Source organism: Uranotaenia lowii, unplaced genomic scaffold (assembly GCF_029784155.1).
Source record: "Uranotaenia lowii strain MFRU-FL unplaced genomic scaffold, ASM2978415v1 HiC_scaffold_258, whole genome shotgun sequence".
Taxonomy (NCBI): domain Eukaryota; kingdom Metazoa; phylum Arthropoda; class Insecta; order Diptera; family Culicidae; genus Uranotaenia; species Uranotaenia lowii.
This window is the reverse complement of record NW_026598155.1, coordinates 5,963-23,334: the sequence shown is the minus strand read 5'-3', so window position 1 is coordinate 23,334 and position 17,372 is coordinate 5,963. Positions and strand designations below refer to the sequence as shown.

General features: G+C 38.5%; 3 protein-coding genes across 3 annotated transcripts; 1 reads left to right on the top strand and 2 right to left on the bottom strand.

The window, feature by feature from the left end:
- Positions 1-407: 407 nt before the first annotated feature.
- Positions 408-3,280, bottom strand: LOC129759740 (lysosomal aspartic protease). The gene is made up of 5 exons (XM_055757260.1): positions 3,133-3,280; positions 2,791-2,895; positions 1,744-1,873; positions 1,543-1,666; positions 408-1,458 (listed from the first exon to the last, which is right to left on the bottom strand). Exons 2-5 carry the CDS (start codon positions 2,856-2,858, stop codon positions 614-616), a joined length of 1,167 nt encoding a protein of 388 aa, XP_055613235.1. The 5' UTR covers positions 2,859-2,895; positions 3,133-3,280; the 3' UTR covers positions 408-613.
- A 3,954-nt stretch (positions 3,281-7,234) lies between these two features.
- On the top strand, positions 7,235-8,481 carry LOC129759741 (tRNA (cytosine(38)-C(5))-methyltransferase). The gene is made up of 2 exons (XM_055757261.1): positions 7,235-7,393; positions 7,529-8,481. Exons 1-2 carry the CDS (start codon positions 7,294-7,296, stop codon positions 8,479-8,481), a joined length of 1,053 nt encoding a protein of 350 aa, XP_055613236.1. The 5' UTR covers positions 7,235-7,293.
- Positions 8,482-9,151: 670 nt separating this feature from the next.
- LOC129759738 (histone H3.3A) lies at positions 9,152-13,297 on the bottom strand. The gene is made up of 3 exons (XM_055757256.1): positions 13,139-13,297; positions 10,490-10,794; positions 9,152-10,419 (listed from the first exon to the last, which is right to left on the bottom strand). Exons 2-3 carry the CDS (start codon positions 10,769-10,771, stop codon positions 10,291-10,293), a joined length of 411 nt encoding a protein of 136 aa, XP_055613231.1. The 5' UTR covers positions 10,772-10,794; positions 13,139-13,297; the 3' UTR covers positions 9,152-10,290.
- Positions 13,298-17,372: the final 4,075 nt, after the last annotated feature.

The following is a 17,372-nucleotide window of genomic DNA, read 5'->3' as shown; positions in this document are numbered from 1 at the left end:
CGGGACTCATTTACCAGGTAAGCCCTTTATGTCATTTATCTGTATTATGTCAAATGGCCTTATACCAAACGGCGTAGGACCTCTCTGGTAATAACTCTCTTTTTGGAGGGGGAATAGTTTATATAAGTTGGTTTAGATCTCTCTTAGAAGCTTTGCAAGCCTCTCTAATAAAATAAATTAAATTAGAAGCTTTGAGGAAGGTTGCGTTACCTATTTCAATGGAATTCAAAAAACTGGGTAAATATTCTTAATTCATAACGTTCATAGTACAGAGTACTTCAAGGCATTATTGCACCATGTACGGGACGTTTCCCCGAAATCCTTTTTTCCTTTCCTGACCGGTGTTGATACTAATCATACTTTTTTAAAGCAATTCTTTCGTGTTCCTTTATGAAATGAAACCCCAGTTTTCAAGGATTCATAGAACTTTTATTTGCAATAGACCATCTCAACCGTACATTGTTTTTCTAGGTGAAAATATAACCGGAATGAAATTATTTGGCATAACGCACACAAACACACTCGAATAAATCGAGTGTTAAGTTAGCTGGAAAGAGGAACGAAACTTTCTAAAGAGATTTTTCGAATATTTGGCAAACAGGACCTCCCAACCCTAGGCCGCAGTAGCGAATCCGACTCGATCGTTACCCATGTCGAACTCGGTGTAGTACTTTCCGATGAAAACGTCTCCCAGAATCCACAACGGTCCATTCGGTGGCGGGATATCGATTCCCATGAAACCGGACAGGCAAATCGTTTTACCCATCTGAGCGACACGCAGAATGTAATCGACACCTTCCAGCTCGAAAGTTTTTCCTCCCAGGACGAAGCTGATCTTGGGCAGCTTGGGAATGAGCGAGCAATCGACCATATATTCGCCGTTGATGATTGGAGTGCCACCGATGGCCTTGTTGATGGCGGTGACTTCCGAAACTGGTCCAGCGATCAGCGAGGTACCGGTATCGGCGATAGCCTCGCAGCCGTTGTTGCAGAACTCAGCATCTCCGACCTTCACGGAATCCATCTTGAACTGCCAGTATGCCTTACGGTCCACCGGCAGGTAGGTGAAGTCACCGGTATATTTGTTCGGGTCAGATCCTCCGAAAATGATTTCACCACCTTCAGCGGCGTTCGGATCCCGATTCAGATAGAACGAGAACACCGGGGACTCGACCAGTCCTTGGTTGAACATGTTGTAGAACGGAGGTACGACTCCATCAACCGAAATCGAGCTGTAGCCCAGTCCAAGGATACCATCGAATTTGGCAGCGACGAACACCAGACCCGGTTCATTGATGGCTTCGGCGAAGGTTTGCTTCTTGATATCAATCCCCCCGATGTTGACGGTATCGGTAGACAGATATCCGGACAGGCTACCTGAACCGTACTGGATGTGGAAGGCCGTTCCGTTCTTTTCGAAGGTCGATGACTTTTTGGCATTGTACTTGTTGTGCATCACTGTGGAGAGAGATAGAGATGATCTCAGTAAATCACCTTGCTAAGATTGTTTCGACGTTAAGATTAAAAACGTGATCGACTTACAACAAGCGATGTTGGTAAACGAACATTCCTTCGACGGTACCCACAGGTTGGATGACCCAGTGTCGAAAACAACCTTAAAGCTCTGCGGAGGAGTTCCGATCGAGATGGCACCGAAGTATTGAGCCTGGAATGAAGATTAAAAATTATCATAAACACAAACTAAACCTAATCACAAAAATCTTTCAAAACAGGGTTACTCACATCCATATAGTTGGACAAGGGTTCCGGGACCGGTCCAGTAAGCTCTCCATATTTCAGCCTAAGCTGACGAACTTCGGTGTCCACATTGCGGAAATGTTGCCGGGCACTTTCGGTCTTGTGCAGTTGCACCCTGTGGAACGGGAGAACAGATCAAAGTGATTAGTTACCTCAAACAAATATAGATAGTATGTACATTTAATTCAAGTCAAGTAATTTTAAAATGAAGCGTAGAGAGAATTCTACCTCATCTAAAAAGAATGTGATCTACCTACAATCATTTGCTTCGTACCCACAGATTGTTATGACTCACGAAGAAATTTAATCAGAATTAGTTATAAATAAAAAAAGCTGAGTAAGAAATCTGCAATAAATAAACAAACGGATTGCAAAAACGGCAAGTAGGTAACACTACCCCATTTGGGACCTATCAATTCATCAACGCCAATCGTGAGAACGAGAACAAAGAACTCTTCAATGTGCATATCGCTGTGTATTGTGCGAATTTGTGTAGTGTAGGTAATTTGGTACAATTGCAATGTTTTTGTTAGCCGGCGGGCGGCTTATCTGGTCCGATGCCACTGCCCTTTTGATGCAAGTGCATTTCGGCTTTCGTCCAATGTGGTTATCTATATAGAACAGCAAAAGGTTAAAATGATTTTTTCATAAAAAATCATACCATTATCAAGACCAACTTTTGAACTACTGTTGAATTACTTTGGATTTAAATGAAACGGTCTTTGCGTTTTACGCTCTTTAGTCGTTTCTACATGAAGATTGATAGCGATGACCGTGGATGACTCAACACACACCACACTTTTACCGATTATGTTTTGTTATTCCGAAGGTACATGATTCCTATTCCCATATTTGCGTTCTATTCTAGCTATGACATTTTTTCTTCGTTTCATCATATTATCAATACTGAATCAGACAGACTTTCGCTATTAGTTACATAAAACTGACAATAATTGAATTGATAATGGTCGGGGATTCACTTTTCGTGATTCACTGATTCTGATTAAAATTACAAACCAAACATCTTCTTACCTAGCCAGCTCAGCTTGGACGGCCGCCAGGCAGAGCAGGGCGACCACGGTTGATTTAATTAGTATCATTTTGGGGCCACCGCTCCAATTCCAAGTTACTAAGGTTCTGGAAAAAAAATCAATTGATGTTAATAATTCGGCAGCATATCAATTTTTTTAAAACTAAAACAAGAAGCTTAAGCTTGTTTTCGTTCGTTATAAACTTGAAAAAACTATGACTAACGCCTAAACACAAAAAAAAAACAAATTCGATTATCCGTGATGGAATCCTTACAAGGCATGAGAACCATTTTGTTACATCTGATCTGAATCCTGAAGGAGACAATGGAGAGAAGATTCTTACCTGCTGACCGGCGATAGTTGAAAAAAAAGGAATATAGAGGCACTACACAATATAGAATCCAGGGAAAAAACTGATCCACTTGCTGCAAAGGACAGCACCAGAATAAAAGTTCTGATTCCTCCTCAAAGCGGTCTAACAAGTAGAACCAAAAGTGTTGATGATGATTCGGAGAAATTGAAAAATAAGCCGCACGCTAGAAATCATTAAACCATTTACGTTTCAAAAATAACCATTTTTGACCTTTTCCCAGGAAATGTCATTTTATGAGTTCTCCATGAGAACTCATAAAATGACTTTTCGGGGAGAAGTTGGAATATGGTTATTTTTTAACCGTAAGAAAGATTCCATAGCAATTAGAAAATGGTTATATTTCAACCGTAAGAGCAGTTTTGCAAGATTTGTAAAATAAATTACAATTGTTGAAAGAATTTGGAAAAAAAGATTTGTCAGAATATTTATTTCATTTCTTTTACGTTATACTTATAAACTATATAGCACATTATATTGTTTTATTTGCCTTTTATAATATTGCAGCCCAGTTTGGGCAAATACTAAAAGCAGCCGAATCACCCGGTAGCCGAAGTGAAGTTCCCCCAATGAGTGCTGCGGATGGCCAATGCCATTATCATTAGTTTGCTATCCGTTAACGAGAGGGGGGTCGATTCATCTACGCCCAGCGGGAGATATTTTTCGAACATTCCGGCCCGTTTTAGCTCCTTCCGGATGGTGAAAAAACGATCCCTTTTGAACTTCTTAGAAACCATTTCATTTTGTAGCGTTGGACCGGTGAATTAGTCCTCGTCCTCGTCAATTTTGTTGGTGTTTCAAACGGAATTGAACCGGCGGCGTCCAATCGGTACCCTGAAAGTTTTTCGTTCACAATTACAATTACAATTGTTTGTGATGAAAATTGAATTACATCACTTGAATAATTCAAAAATCACTTGAATAATCGATTTAAATCACTTACCTTTCCCCATCTATTACAAATTCGATTTTTCTACAATTTCCAAAACCGATTAATTGGAAAACAAGATGCACTTCTGCGGAGAAAAAAAATTTGCTTTAAGGGCGTCCAGCTGCAATGTAAACCGCTTTCAAAATGGCGATACAGGGAACATCAAATTACTCAACCATTTTCTGGTTTATACTCGAAAACTACCAAAATGGTTAAAATCCTTTCAGGAAAAATTATTGAAAAATAACCATATTGGCGGTTTCGAAGTAAATATCATAAAATGGTTATTTAAGAACCATAAATGGTTATACAAAATCGAGCGTGCGACAGCTAGTACACGCCAAGCGGATGGAAGTCAAATCTGATGCTTCATGTTTTTTTTCGTAACCTGACGAGAAACACAGTTTTACGGGTTGAGCGCAATGAGAACTTGCAGTTTGAGATTTTGGATTTTGTTTCAGAGAGATTATCAAAATTTATCAGATTTACATTTTAGAATTCAAATTAAGCGATTTTGTGAATCAGATTTAGGTTAAACGCTTTTGGATATCGTTAATTTTTGAAAGCTTTGTTTTGAATTGTTAGGCATCCTGACTGATTGAGTTATGTCCGAAATCCACTCTACTCTTTTAGACCTTTATAAAACTGAAAGATTTACCGTACTTTTTGTAGTCCATCCTTTCTCTACAACACCTATGTGATTCGAAGGCTTTTCTCATGCATCTATTCATGAATCGTGTCCCGGGTCATAATCCTTTTTTATATAAGAAAAAAAAATAAAAACTTTAAAATGCCTTAATAAAACTATTTGTAAAAAAAGAAAATAAAAGAGATTAGGTACTAGGTATTTTCAATTTTGATCTTACAATACAAGCTAAGCATATAACTAGCAGTGACATCTTATGGTATCCCTAATGGAAAACTGATGTTGGAGAATAACCCCTATAAACCCCTTCCTTTTCCATTATTTAGTTTTTTTTAACTGTTGAGTCGCCGCGACTATTACGGCCCCCTTCCCTACTAACCAGTGAAACAGATACCCTCGGCACATTTAAACTTTATAAAAGTAAAAGGCCTTTAATAAACTAGTTGTAAATAAATAAATAATCTTATGGTATGAGTAGAACTAGATTCCTAATGACAGGATTTTTACGAATGGTTGATTGCTGCAATTTCCTAGCATATTATAGTGTTATGTGCTTCGGATCTTAATGTTTTAACATTTTACAGGTCTTCAACGTTTGCGTATTTTGTACTGTCGCCATTCCTTTGAGAGCTAGTTTGCCTTTCCATGAGTCCCACGCAGGGTTGCCAACATTTTTTTGCAAAAATCTGGGGACTGGCGAAATAAAAATCAGGCAAAATCAGACTACGATAAAGAAACGGAAATTTCGCTAAAAGTGATGACCTTTTTTTTTCACCGCTCCTCATTTTCTCTCTAATATGTGTTGTGAGCCTACTTGGTTGAATAATTCTACTGAATCATAGCATCGAAGCAATCGAAAGATTCCCTTTAATTCCCTTTTTAAATAAGAATTCGAGGGAATCTTTCGATTGCTTTGATTCAGCCACATTTCCACTTTTTCACTTCAGCAATAGTACCTAATCCAGTTTCTTACTAATCATTTTTCATCACATTCGCAAAAATCAGGCAAAATCAGGCATATTTTCAAAAAATCAGGGAAATTCAATGGCTTATCAGGTTGTCAGGCTGAACCTCAAAAAATCAGGCAATACCTGAAAAATCAGGCACATTGGCATCTATGGTCCCACGTGTAATCCAAACTGAGAAAAACGCATGGGAAGTTTTTTTTGTTGATGCTTAGTACAGGTACAAAGTATGAAGTTTATACAAAAACTGATTTTTAGGTACCTAATTGGGGATGAAAGCAAAACGTTTCCATGGATAACTCAAACATGATAAAAACGCACATAGGACTCATAGCATGGAAGGGCAGTATTTTCCTGGCCGAGTCATTTGCTCACTGCATCTCTCAAAAACAAGCTCCATCTGCTCTCCAGAAGATGGCTTACCTTCTCGTCATTGTTGAATGCAATCGGCCCGGTTTGAAGTGGGGTTTCCACCAAGGTAGCTTTCTATGGCCCTTATTCTGCGCCGCGCGTGACGTGATGATTGTCACCTCACCTCGTAGTCACCGTGAGATTTGTCACCTTATTCCCGGAGTCGATATGGGTAAAGTGACAGAGGTTCATTCTTAGTGAGTGGTCAAATGAACACACCTGTCAAAATGGTAGAATTTAGCTGGTGCTGTTTTGAATTTGCTCTCGCTTCGGATTTTCCGAATTCGGTTTTTGTGTAACGGGTTAGAATTTTGGTTCGAAAATGGCCATCATCGGATTGTACGGCCACAGCAAGCTGCTTGAGGATAATAAACGGACGATTTGTGCGAGGTAAGTAGAAATTTTGCTCATCAAAGCTGGGTTCGGATCTGCATGAGTATTATTGCCGAAAAAACCAAAATCAGATGCCGACGGCTCCGAATAGTGCCGGTTTATATATTTTCCCCAACCGAGGTTACCACCGTGGCATGCCGGAAATTGCAGATCCGAACAGTTAGTTGATTGTGGCGTACTGATTCTTTAGTAATTGATTTTATTGTTATTTTTTAGATTTGGAAAAGTGGTCGCAATTTTAGAACTGAACAAGAACTACCTTGGTGGAACCTAAACCGACTGCTGGAATAGAGTGACTTTGGTGACTCGACTATCATCACGTCACGCGAGGCGCAGAATAAGGGCCATGGTCATACTTTAATGTTGTTGAACTTTTAGAGCCAATTTATTCCCTGTTTCATAAATTTTTCATTGAATTCCTTTCTCGTCGCCACCTGAAAAGGTACCGACAATTGTCACCTAAAATCGTCACCCGAATGCGACAATTCTCACCCACGGTGACTACGAGAATAGGGCAAGAACTCACAAAGTTCATCCGAAGTGACGTTCCTCACCTAAACCGACTGCTGGAATAGAGTGACTTGGGTGACTCTACTATTGTCACGTCACTCGAGGCGCAGAATAAGGGCCATATACTATCCGTCACCGATCCACCTGTAAACAACAACATGAATAAAAAATTCACAAATTTTAATATAAATGTTACATTTTTTAGATTGTTCAGTAAAGGTGTTAATTGTTGAAGTAATAACAAAAAATATTAAAATTTGAAGACGACGAAACTTACCATGAAAACTACTCCAGTGAATGATGAGGTTGGCGGGACAGTGAAATACAGCGTGTTGGAACTGTTCAGCGGCATTGGCGGAATGCATTATGCACTGAAACGTAAGTAACTTCAACGTTTGGGACGTCTTTGAAAGTTAATTGAATCTGAACTTCTAATTTACTTTGACAATACAAGACGAAAAATATAGCTGGTTAAACCATGCAACTCTCGTTAATTTGTACTCGTTTTCACAGGTTCTGGCAAACGGTTTCGCATTGTGGCCGCCTTGGATATCAACCCGGTAGGAAATGGGATCTACAATTACAATTTCGGTGGTGAGGGAGAATGTCCAGTGGACGTTAAAAACAGCAACATCTTAGGTCTCACGGCAGAAAGGATCCAACAGTTGGGGGTTAACGTTATAGCGATGTCACCGCCCTGTCAGCCTTTCACCCGCAATGGAACCTTCAAGGACTTGGCCGATCGACGGGCGGATCCTTTCGTACATTTGTGCGATCTGCTGGAGCACATTCCAGCGGTTGAATTCGTTCTGCTGGAAAACGTAAAGGGTTTCGAAAGGTCCCAAGCATGCGAGCTTTACAAAGGTAAACTAACCGCAGCTGGGTTCAACTTTCGCGAGTATATCCTGTCGCCTCATGATTTTGGGGTTCCCAACACCCGGCATCGATACTATTGCGTTGCTAAGAAGGGTGAGTTTCGAGGAGTTCCCAAAACAGGAATTATCACGGAACCAAATCCACGGTACGTTCAACCACGGATAACGGTTGGCGATTTGTTGGAACCCGAAAGCGAAAAAACGTCCAAGTTCTTGTTTAAACCGGACCTGCTCAGGAAGCGATTGGCCATCATGGACATCTGTTCCCCGGAATCAGTGAATTCGATGTGTTTCACCAAGGCTTACACCCACTATGCTGAGGGAACCGGTTCGGTGTTTAGTCCGTTATCCCGAGTGGAATTCGATAACCTATATAGAAAGATGGAAGCGGAAACTGATGAGGAACGGAAAAATGTTTTGAGGGATCAGCTGAGGGTGCGCTATTTTACCCCTCGGGAAGTTGCACGGTTGATGTCGTTTCCGGAAGATTTTCGATTTCCACCGGATGCTACCGATAAGCAGTGTTATAGAGTTTTAGGCAATAGCATCAACGTGTTGGTTGTCAGTTCGTTGTTTGATGAGTTGGAATAAATTGTTGAATTTGAATAATCGATGGTTTGTTCTTGATTTTCCGAAAAATCCATTAGGTTTTATGCAATGTCCGTTTTGATAGAGACTTCTATGAGATGATCTGATTATTTATTAACATAGTTTTCCGTCTCAAGAATCAGGACATAACTTGATGATCATATTTCCTAAAATCCACTCGTTCCATGGGGGCCATTTCACATTAGCCAGAACACGCTCCACTTGGTCTCACCACCTCGCTTTTCTGGTGCCTGTTCAAACTGTCTGGAAATTTGTACAACTTAACCTTCTATGAGCTGCAAATACTCCTCTCAATATGGCTTTCAACTCGGAGACATTTCTTGTCATTTTTATTTATCTTTCATGAAGTTGACCATTTTGTGTTGTTGGCTTTTATCCTTCAGAGTTCGTTTGAGCTTGTAGATCATGTTTCGAGATCATTTTTGCAGCTTTTAGTCGACGAACCATCTGAAATCTGCTGTCGGAACTGGTAAATCTTTACAGGTTTTGGATTCCAAATTTAGAAATCTCGATTTTTCGTCATCTTTTGAGTTGGTACCCTTATTTTCAGATTACGTTAGGTGATCGGTTTTAGCGCTTGATTTGCTGTCCTTCTTCAATGAATTTTGAAATTACAGGGAATTTGTCATCCAAAGCAACGTTACTATCAAACTTAATTTTTACACTTTATTGAACTTTTTGTGAAGTAGTAATACCATTCCATTTAAAAAGGTTCAAGATTGATGTGATTCTACTTGGTGAAATATTTAAATAGATTTTTTTTTATGTTATCTTTACTTCAATTTGGGGGAGTTGCACTGCTGCTCGTTTGGCTGCTACAGGAGACAGACGTCGATGGTTTATTGCCACTTGTTAAAGAAAACGATCCAAGAATTGATATTAAGAAAACAAACAGAACTGTTGTATGTGTTACTCTAATAAAGAAAAACGATAGAACGTAAATTTGGGATACAACTAAAAACTACTTTTGATTATACATTCTCAAAGGTGGCCGCGAAGCCGAAATCCTACCCGTTTCCCATGGGCAGACCGGGCCCGGGACGCACCCCAAACAGGAAGAAACAAAGCTTGACTAAACCTTTCCTATCTCAGAGTTTGGCTAAACACATTTATTTATGTTTTATTAACACTTAAGATTCGTAACAAAATAAAGAAAAGAATTAATTGCATTTCTAATCCATCTCTAGCATCAATTTTGTTTTTTTTTAGTTTCTTTAACTGTGTGTGATTGAAATTGGATGAAAGGGTTAAATTTGTCAGAACCGATTCAAGATAGGTATCAATTTAACACGAATATGTTCTGCGGAGCGGGATGGTTTTTGTTTTCGTCTCACACCTACGATTCTCTTCTTATCGACTACGTTTACTTAAATCTCTAAATGATTACCTTTGTTGCGTGTTTAAATGAACTTATGCTTTCACTTAGTGTGATTAAAAACTAAACCTACAGTCAGTTTTGAATTTTTTCGCCTTTGCAAATTTGAACGAACGGTTATCATTTCCATAAATTGTGGTCGCAATCTTTTCGGCACAATTTGGCCAAATCGGAAGCTACCGGGGAGTTGATTAAAATCAAATGTTTTGTTCTAGAAAACACTTCTGGAGTCAATCATGAAAATGGTGAACTATTCCTTTAAAGAAACAACTAAATGTCCAACGAAACTAAACGCGAAGCAATTGATCAAACATAGGTTGTTGTTTGCAACTTGAATGGGAGATGCGGATCAATATTACAGTTACCGTAATTGTTGTATTAGTAAGGGTGCAGTTACTGATGATAGCGGAAGCTGTTTAAGCACGTTCTCCTCGGATACGGCGGGCCAACTGGATATCCTTGGGCATAATTGTGACTCGCTTGGCGTGGATGGCGCACAAATTGGTATCTTCAAACAGACCGACCAGGTAGGCTTCACTGGCTTCCTGCAGGGTTGAGAAAAGGACAACTTAAGTAAAAACAGTCCCAAATAAAACCAAGAAAAGGTCTACGAACCTGGAGGGCACCGATGGCGGCCGACTGGAAACGCAGATCGGTCTTGAAATCCTGGGCGATTTCACGCACCAACCGCTGGAAGGGCAATTTGCGGATCAGCAGCTCGGTGGACTTCTGGTACCGACGGATTTCTCGCAGGGCGACGGTACCCGGACGGTAACGATGGGGCTTCTTGACACCTCCGGTGGAGGGTGCGCTCTTACGGGCGGCCTTGGTGGCCAGCTGTTTACGGGGAGCCTTACCTCCGGTGGATTTACGGGCTGTCTGCTTGGTACGGGCCATGGTAGATGTTGTTTATCGGTTGTCTGAAAGTGTAAGAATGGGAAAAAAATTATAAGAAGCAAATTTTTTAATGTAAAAGTTCATTGAACAAATGAAATAACTCAATGCCTCTATGATAAAATTGTGAAATCAAATTAAACAATTGAAAAATGTTACTTGATATTAGCGAATTGCACAATATAACGTAACATTATGAAATAAATTTCTTCATTTTTGAGGCAGTTTAATGAACGTTGATGACTCACTTCTCGACTAAATATTGAAAAATCCAGTTTTAACTTTGAAGGTGTATCGAACGATTGTTGAAAAGATACTCGGAGGGAAGGATGAAAATCCCGAGAAAAAAGAAAAAAAAAACCCTGAGGGAAGTCTCAATCAATTGTAAAAAAAATATTCCTCGAGCAATCAACCGCGTGGTTGTCCCATTAAAATTATCAGTTTATGGACCTCTCAAACACTTCTGAGAAATGATCAGCTGATTCATGTTCTTGACAAAACTCATTTTAACCTTTTTATGCAGTGTTGTTTTAAAACAACACTAGTTGGAATTCAAATATCTCGGAAACGCATGAAAATTTTAGAGTTAAGCATTCACAAAAAATATTTTTGAGATTAAAAGAATTTAGCCCATGGTAATTTTTATAACGATATTTCAATGTTTGTGTAAAATATAAAAAAAGTATGCAGAAAAATTGCAAAAATCAAATTTATTTAGTTTTTTAAAATAAGTAGTTTTTCGTTGTTATTGCTGTAATTATTTTTTCAAATTTGGAAATATTAACAAATATTTTAATCTCAATCAATCACAAACATCTTTCTGTATCTAACGAACAATGTTTGGAAAATTAAAATGTTATTAGTTATTTCACTGACTCGTGCTGTTCTCATCTTAAAAAAAGTCATGCAAATAAGGGTTAAAATTGCGCAAAATAATCATCTCTCAAGTACTTCTGAGAAAATGATCAACTGATTCATGTTCTCAAAAAAACAGATATTAAATATGCGCAACATAATTCATTATATGCCGATTCTAAGAAGCCTTTTATCAGAATGCGATAATTTTGTATAAGAAGTGTTCGTATTGTATTTTTTTTCAGTTGTACAAGGTCAAGGATGGAAAACGTAAAAAGTGATAATACCTAATATATTTCAGATCAACTTGAATTAGTAAACTTTTGAGCAGATTTACATTTTTCTCTTTTTCCCGGGAATTTACTACTTTGTTACATTCTTTCATACCTAACATGATTTTCGTTTTTTAACACTAACGAAAATCGAATGATCTCGGAAACGCGCTTAAGTTTTAAAATTAAATAGTTATATACCCCGTTCCCTTTTTTTAGAGGGACATCGATACTCGACCAGTAATCAAATATGCCAGGTGATCTTTTGTCGTATAGAATGCAATACATGGACCCTAGGACTTGGCAATTTGTTAAGACCATTCTGTACTTCTCATACAATATCAAAGGATGACCAAAGTTTGTGTTTGACATGCGCCCTTGCAAAAATCAATAACTTGTTTTGCACAAACAAATCGGGTGTTCTCATTCCTGCAAAAAGCACAAGCAAATACAGGCAGTGAAGAAAAGTAACAATGAAGAGAGAAATAAAGAGAGGCAAAACCAAACAGGTACATTTTGCCGCCGAATTTGTGATGTCCGTAATACGATTTGCAATATGTCATTATTCTTGAATTAAGCGAACCCCACATCACAAAGCGGGAGAAATTGAACAAAAAAAAACGTCATTACCACTGATGGAAGGTGCCTTTCCTTCGGATACCAATACTAATGCAATCCTAACGCGCGCGGGTTAACTTGCGAGATGGATCGCATAAGGCCTCGACGATCGAAAGGGAAAAAAGAAGTAGCACCAGCCAGTCAGCCAGCACTCGGAAGGTGGCTCGGCCTTCGCCCCCATTTTTCCGTTCCAGCCGACAGGAATTTTCGCGATTGAGAAAATCTGTTTCCGGAACTGGAAAAACCGGGAGCACCCGGAACAAAATCCGAATGAAGTGCTTACTTATTTCGATTTTAATTGATATTTGCGCGAGCTACCGCACGTAGTCAGCATGCGAGTGAGAATTTCTCAAAAATTCGTAACACGAATACGAACGAATCGAAATCGAAAACAATGCCAACAAAATGGCGTCGTAGTAGAAGCAATTCAAATTTGTTGGACCAGACAGTCTAGGTTCTAAATTGATGGAGCGCTTTCTCGAAAGGAGCCTGAACTAATCGCTTCAATCACTTTTCCAATGTCATAAATGCATAACTGCGTTCCATAAAGTCCGGTAATCACCTTAATTCACAGGATAAATACAAATTAAACCAATTAAAAGACAAATTTAAAAAAAACACTAACCTTTTGGGTTTTGTTGGAATAGAGCTCACACAAATTTACTAACGCGGGGCACACACTTCCACTTGTGTAGCGTTCACTTTGATCAATGAGTGAGCTTTTCGGAGCAACCATCGATTGGAGCCAAGGCGAAGGCGTTGAAGCGAGAAGACGATATGGTGACATCTCGTTTTAACCAACGGGAAGGAAGCATCCAAACTGAGGAAGCTGGTGTGCGTGCAGTGGGAGCGAGACGCCTACATCAGGAGCGCACGCAGAGAGCACGTTTTCGGTACTTCGAAATTTTGTTCGAAAATAAGCGCGCGCTCGAGGGCTTTTCGGAAGCTTTTTCGAATGGTCGGTGCTAGCGGGCAACCCTTATTGGAAAATGCTGTGAGTCATACGAAAATCCTATAAGAATGGATACAGTTACTGAATTTGAAGAAAATTTAAATTTGTGAAAAATATATTTTTTTATAAAAGTTATGTAGTGGGGAAAAACATAACAATAACTATTGGTGTCATTTAGAGCGTAGCTTTTGTTATGATCGGAAAGAAGAAAAGAAATGTGGACAGTTGATGCATTTGAAACCTGATGCTAGCATAGGTGAAGGAAGCGCTGACGATTTCGGGTGATTCTGTTGCATAAAAGCAAGTGGAGAGAAAGAATAACTTTTCACTTCCATCGCCTATTGAGATTCGAAAATCGAAGCTTTCCAAATCGTTATATGCTGCAATATATAGAATAATGATAGAATATCTTTGATGCTGCATAACTTAAGGCGTTAAATATTTTGATTTTTGTTAAACAACCGTTTGCAATTTTCATTGTGTTTACTAGGGTATAGAACGTAGTTTTAGTTATTTTTTTTGTTGTGAAACACTTAATCGACAATATTTCAAACAAATATCTTCATCAATAATCACGTTTCGAAAAAACATGAGCTATAATCAAACGGGTTTTACAAACTTAATTACCTAACATTTTTCTCTTTTACAGGACCGTTATTACATAGATGAACAAGAATGACAAAAATGATAAAATTTTTAGAAAATTAAAAACATGTATAAAAAATAGGCAAAAACTGACATCAAAGTTCTCAGAGTATGAAGATTCATAGCAATGAATTTAAATTTAATAAATTTTTTGGTCCGGATAATAGTATTTGAATCCACACTCAAATACCTTGAAAATATGAAGATTATAAATTAACTATGGAATATTACTTGGTATACATTAAGGCGTTTTTTCTTCCAAAATCTTAATTTTTAGCACTAAGCTAGTAATTTAAAATTCGATGCATTCTATGGAAAGCCCCACTGAGCCCTTTGACAAATTTCCGTGCATGCCCGTAATCCTTGTTCTTACTTTTCTTTTCGAGATCCCATCCTTATGGTTTTTTCCCATCGGATGTATAAAACTATCCGCTTCGCGATCAGATCGGGAACGAATCTTTTCAAATACACCGCGATTCTGTTATTATGTTGATGATGATGATGTTGACAAAGACGCGACCCATTTGCATAACAATACCGTCGTGAGTGCTGCTGGTCTAGAAGAAAAACCTTCGTCTGCCCAGTCTCGGAAATCAAAATAAAACGAACCACCGACAAACATCAAACAATCTGGCAAGGAGCATCCGGCATTTTTTATACGTAAATACACAACCGGTAGCGAAATGTATAAAAGGGGCAACCTCCAGTGCGCCCTCATTCTAGTGGTCACGCTGTTAATACGCCTCAAAATTGCTACACGCTGTCGTTGGTTGGCCGCCCTTAGAGGGGCTTTTCTAAGGAATTGATTTCGAGGATGAAAAAGACGTTAGGAAGTATCAACGATGGGAACACAATAAGTCGGTAAAAATAATAAATGGTTTGGCTTTTCCGAGTTGTAGATCGGCATCCGAAAACCATATGGGCACACAATACACGCTGTATATGAATGTGAAACCCGGTTTTGCATATAATTAATGCTTTTGTGGCGGCTGATGATGGTCTACCGAAACCAGATTAGCGGTGCGTACCTACCCTAGAAAAGATGCTGTTTCAATTGGCTATTTATGTGCCGCAGCTGAGGACAGTCACTGTTCAGCTTTTCTTGTTCAAAACGGAAAAGAAGACGATTTCGATTTGTAAACTAAACATTTGGTCATAAACTTACAAATTGAAATATCATTTCAATTTCTTTTCCGACACAGATACTGATTATCAGATAGCAAGAAATAGATCCGATTATTCATCGTTGAAAGTCTGAACTTAAAGCTTAAAGCACCCAAGATGAATTTTAAACGCCTACATATAGGCAATGAATTTTTTTTCGGTTATTCCTTGTCCCAGTTTCCGTAACAGTAGGCAGTAGGTTGTTAGCCTAAGGTCCCTATCCCGCGATGGGGCATCTGGCACTTAGCTGGCGGGAGCCGCATTTCATAAAGTCAGCCGCACGCTGCGAGATAGACGCTGTTTGAGCCGCCCCTGACCTGGAGAACAGACAATTAAGGATCACAGCACGGAAAATAAAAAAAAGGTAAAATTTACCTTTTTGCGAGGTGAATTTTTTCCACCCCTCTTTCGAGGTAAATTTTACCTTTTTTTCATTCACCTAGCAAAAAGGTAAATTTTACCTTTTTTCAATTCACCTAGCAAAAAGGTAGATTTTACCATTTTCTCATTCACCTAGCAAAATAGTAAATAATACCGTTTTCCCATTCACTGATTTAAAAGGTAAATGCTTGTTTGTTTGATTGGTTTCTTCAATAATAATTAATTTAAAAAAAACACAATTCATGAAAAAATTGGTATTTATTTGAAATAAATAGGGAGTTACCTAATATTTATTTTTGAAATATATCACCGTGTTCTTTAAAAATTGTTGAGGCAGGTCCTTTGTTCGCCAAGCTTGTCAGGTCCGGCTTGTCCGGAATAATATCTGAAGGCTGACGGGAATACAACACGAAGCTCTGTGGGCCGATCTGAAACAAAAGCAAAGTATTATGAAGAGAACCAGCACAACTAAATGAAATCTAAGAAAACACTTACCATTTTGTTCCGATTTTCACATATTGTGCACGAAGCAGAACTTGTTCCTCAACGGCAAAACAGCTTAACCTCAATAAACGGATTCGTCAAATAGTTACTTTTTTTCGAGATGATTTGTACCGTTTTGTTGAGCTCAATCCAGGTCAACTTCACCTGGCTACGAGGTAAATTTTACCTTATTTGGATTTACCTTTCTTTCTAGGTGAATTATACTTTTTTGATTCAGCTCAATTCAGGTGAACTTCACCTCGCTACGAGGTGAAATTTACCTTTTTTGGATTCACATTTTTTCTCGGTGAATTGTACCTTTTTTCATTCTTCGTTTCAGGTATATTTTACCTCGCTGTGAGGTGAGTTTCACCTCGAATAGGTAGAAGTTACCTTTTTGGCTTTTGCGAGCATTCACCTTTGCTGTCTCGGTAAATTTTACCTTTTTATTATTTTCCGTGAGTATCAAAATGCGTTTTCTAGCCTTTAGAAGCGTTTTTTCAGGATTCAGATTTTAATTAGGGATCAAAACTTTAAATGCCTTTTCTGGCCTTTAGAAATGCTTTTTCGGGATTCTAAGCATAATTTGGGGTCGAAACTTTAAAATGTCTTTTCTGGCCTTCAGAAACGTTTTTTCGGGATTCTATTTAAGCTTAATTTGTGATCACAGCTTCAAAATGCGTTTTCTTGCCATTAGAAGCGTTTTTTTTTTAGGATTCTGAGCTTAATTTGGAATCAAAACTTTAAAAAGCCTTTTCAGGCCTTTGGAAGCGTGTTTTCAGGATTCTGATCTTAATTTGGGATCAAAACTTTAAAATGCCTTTTCTAGCCTTTAAAAGCGTTATTTCGGGATTCTGAGTTAAATTTGGGATCAAAACTTTAAAATGCCTTATCTTGCCTTTACAAACATTTTTTCGGGATTCTGAGCTTAATTTGGATCAAAACTTTAAAATGCCTTTTCTGGCCTTTAGAAACATTTGTTCGGGATTCTGAGCTTAATTTTGGGATCAAAACTTGAAAATGCGTTTTTTGACCTTCAGAAGCGTTTTTTCTGAATTCTGGGCATAATTTGGGAACAAAACTTTAAAATGCCTTTTCTAGCCTTTAGAAATGTTTTTTTTCGGGATTCTGAGCTTAATTTGGGGTCGAAACTGTAAAATACCTTTTCTGGCCTTTAGAAATGTTTTTTCGGGATTCTAAACTTAACACTAAACATACCGACACTTTGTATATA

What these genes read in the sequence shown, in the direction of transcription:
- LOC129759740 (XM_055757260.1), bottom strand. Translation starts at nt 2,858, where the DNA reads ATGATACTAATTAAATCAACCGTGGTCGCCCTGCTCTGCCTGGCGGCC. An exon ending in CCTTGTCCAACTATATGGAT is followed by an intron (nt 1,667 to 1,743) that starts GTGAGTAACCCT and finishes TCTTCATTCCAG; the next exon opens with GCTCAATACTTCGGTGCCAT. An exon ending in GTTTACCAACATCGCTTGTT is followed by an intron (nt 1,459 to 1,542) that starts GTAAGTCGATCA and finishes CTCTCTCCACAG; the next exon opens with TGATGCACAACAAGTACAAT.
- LOC129759741 (XM_055757261.1), top strand. Translation starts at nt 7,294, where the DNA reads ATGAAAACTACTCCAGTGAATGATGAGGTTGGCGGGACAGTGAAATAC. An exon ending in AATGCATTATGCACTGAAAC is followed by an intron (nt 7,394 to 7,528) that starts GTAAGTAACTTC and finishes TCGTTTTCACAG; the next exon opens with GTTCTGGCAAACGGTTTCGC.
- LOC129759738 (XM_055757256.1), bottom strand. Translation starts at nt 10,771, where the DNA reads ATGGCCCGTACCAAGCAGACAGCCCGTAAATCCACCGGAGGTAAGGCT. An exon ending in CCGCCATCGGTGCCCTCCAG is followed by an intron (nt 10,420 to 10,489) that starts GTTCGTAGACCT and finishes TCAACCCTGCAG; the next exon opens with GAAGCCAGTGAAGCCTACCT.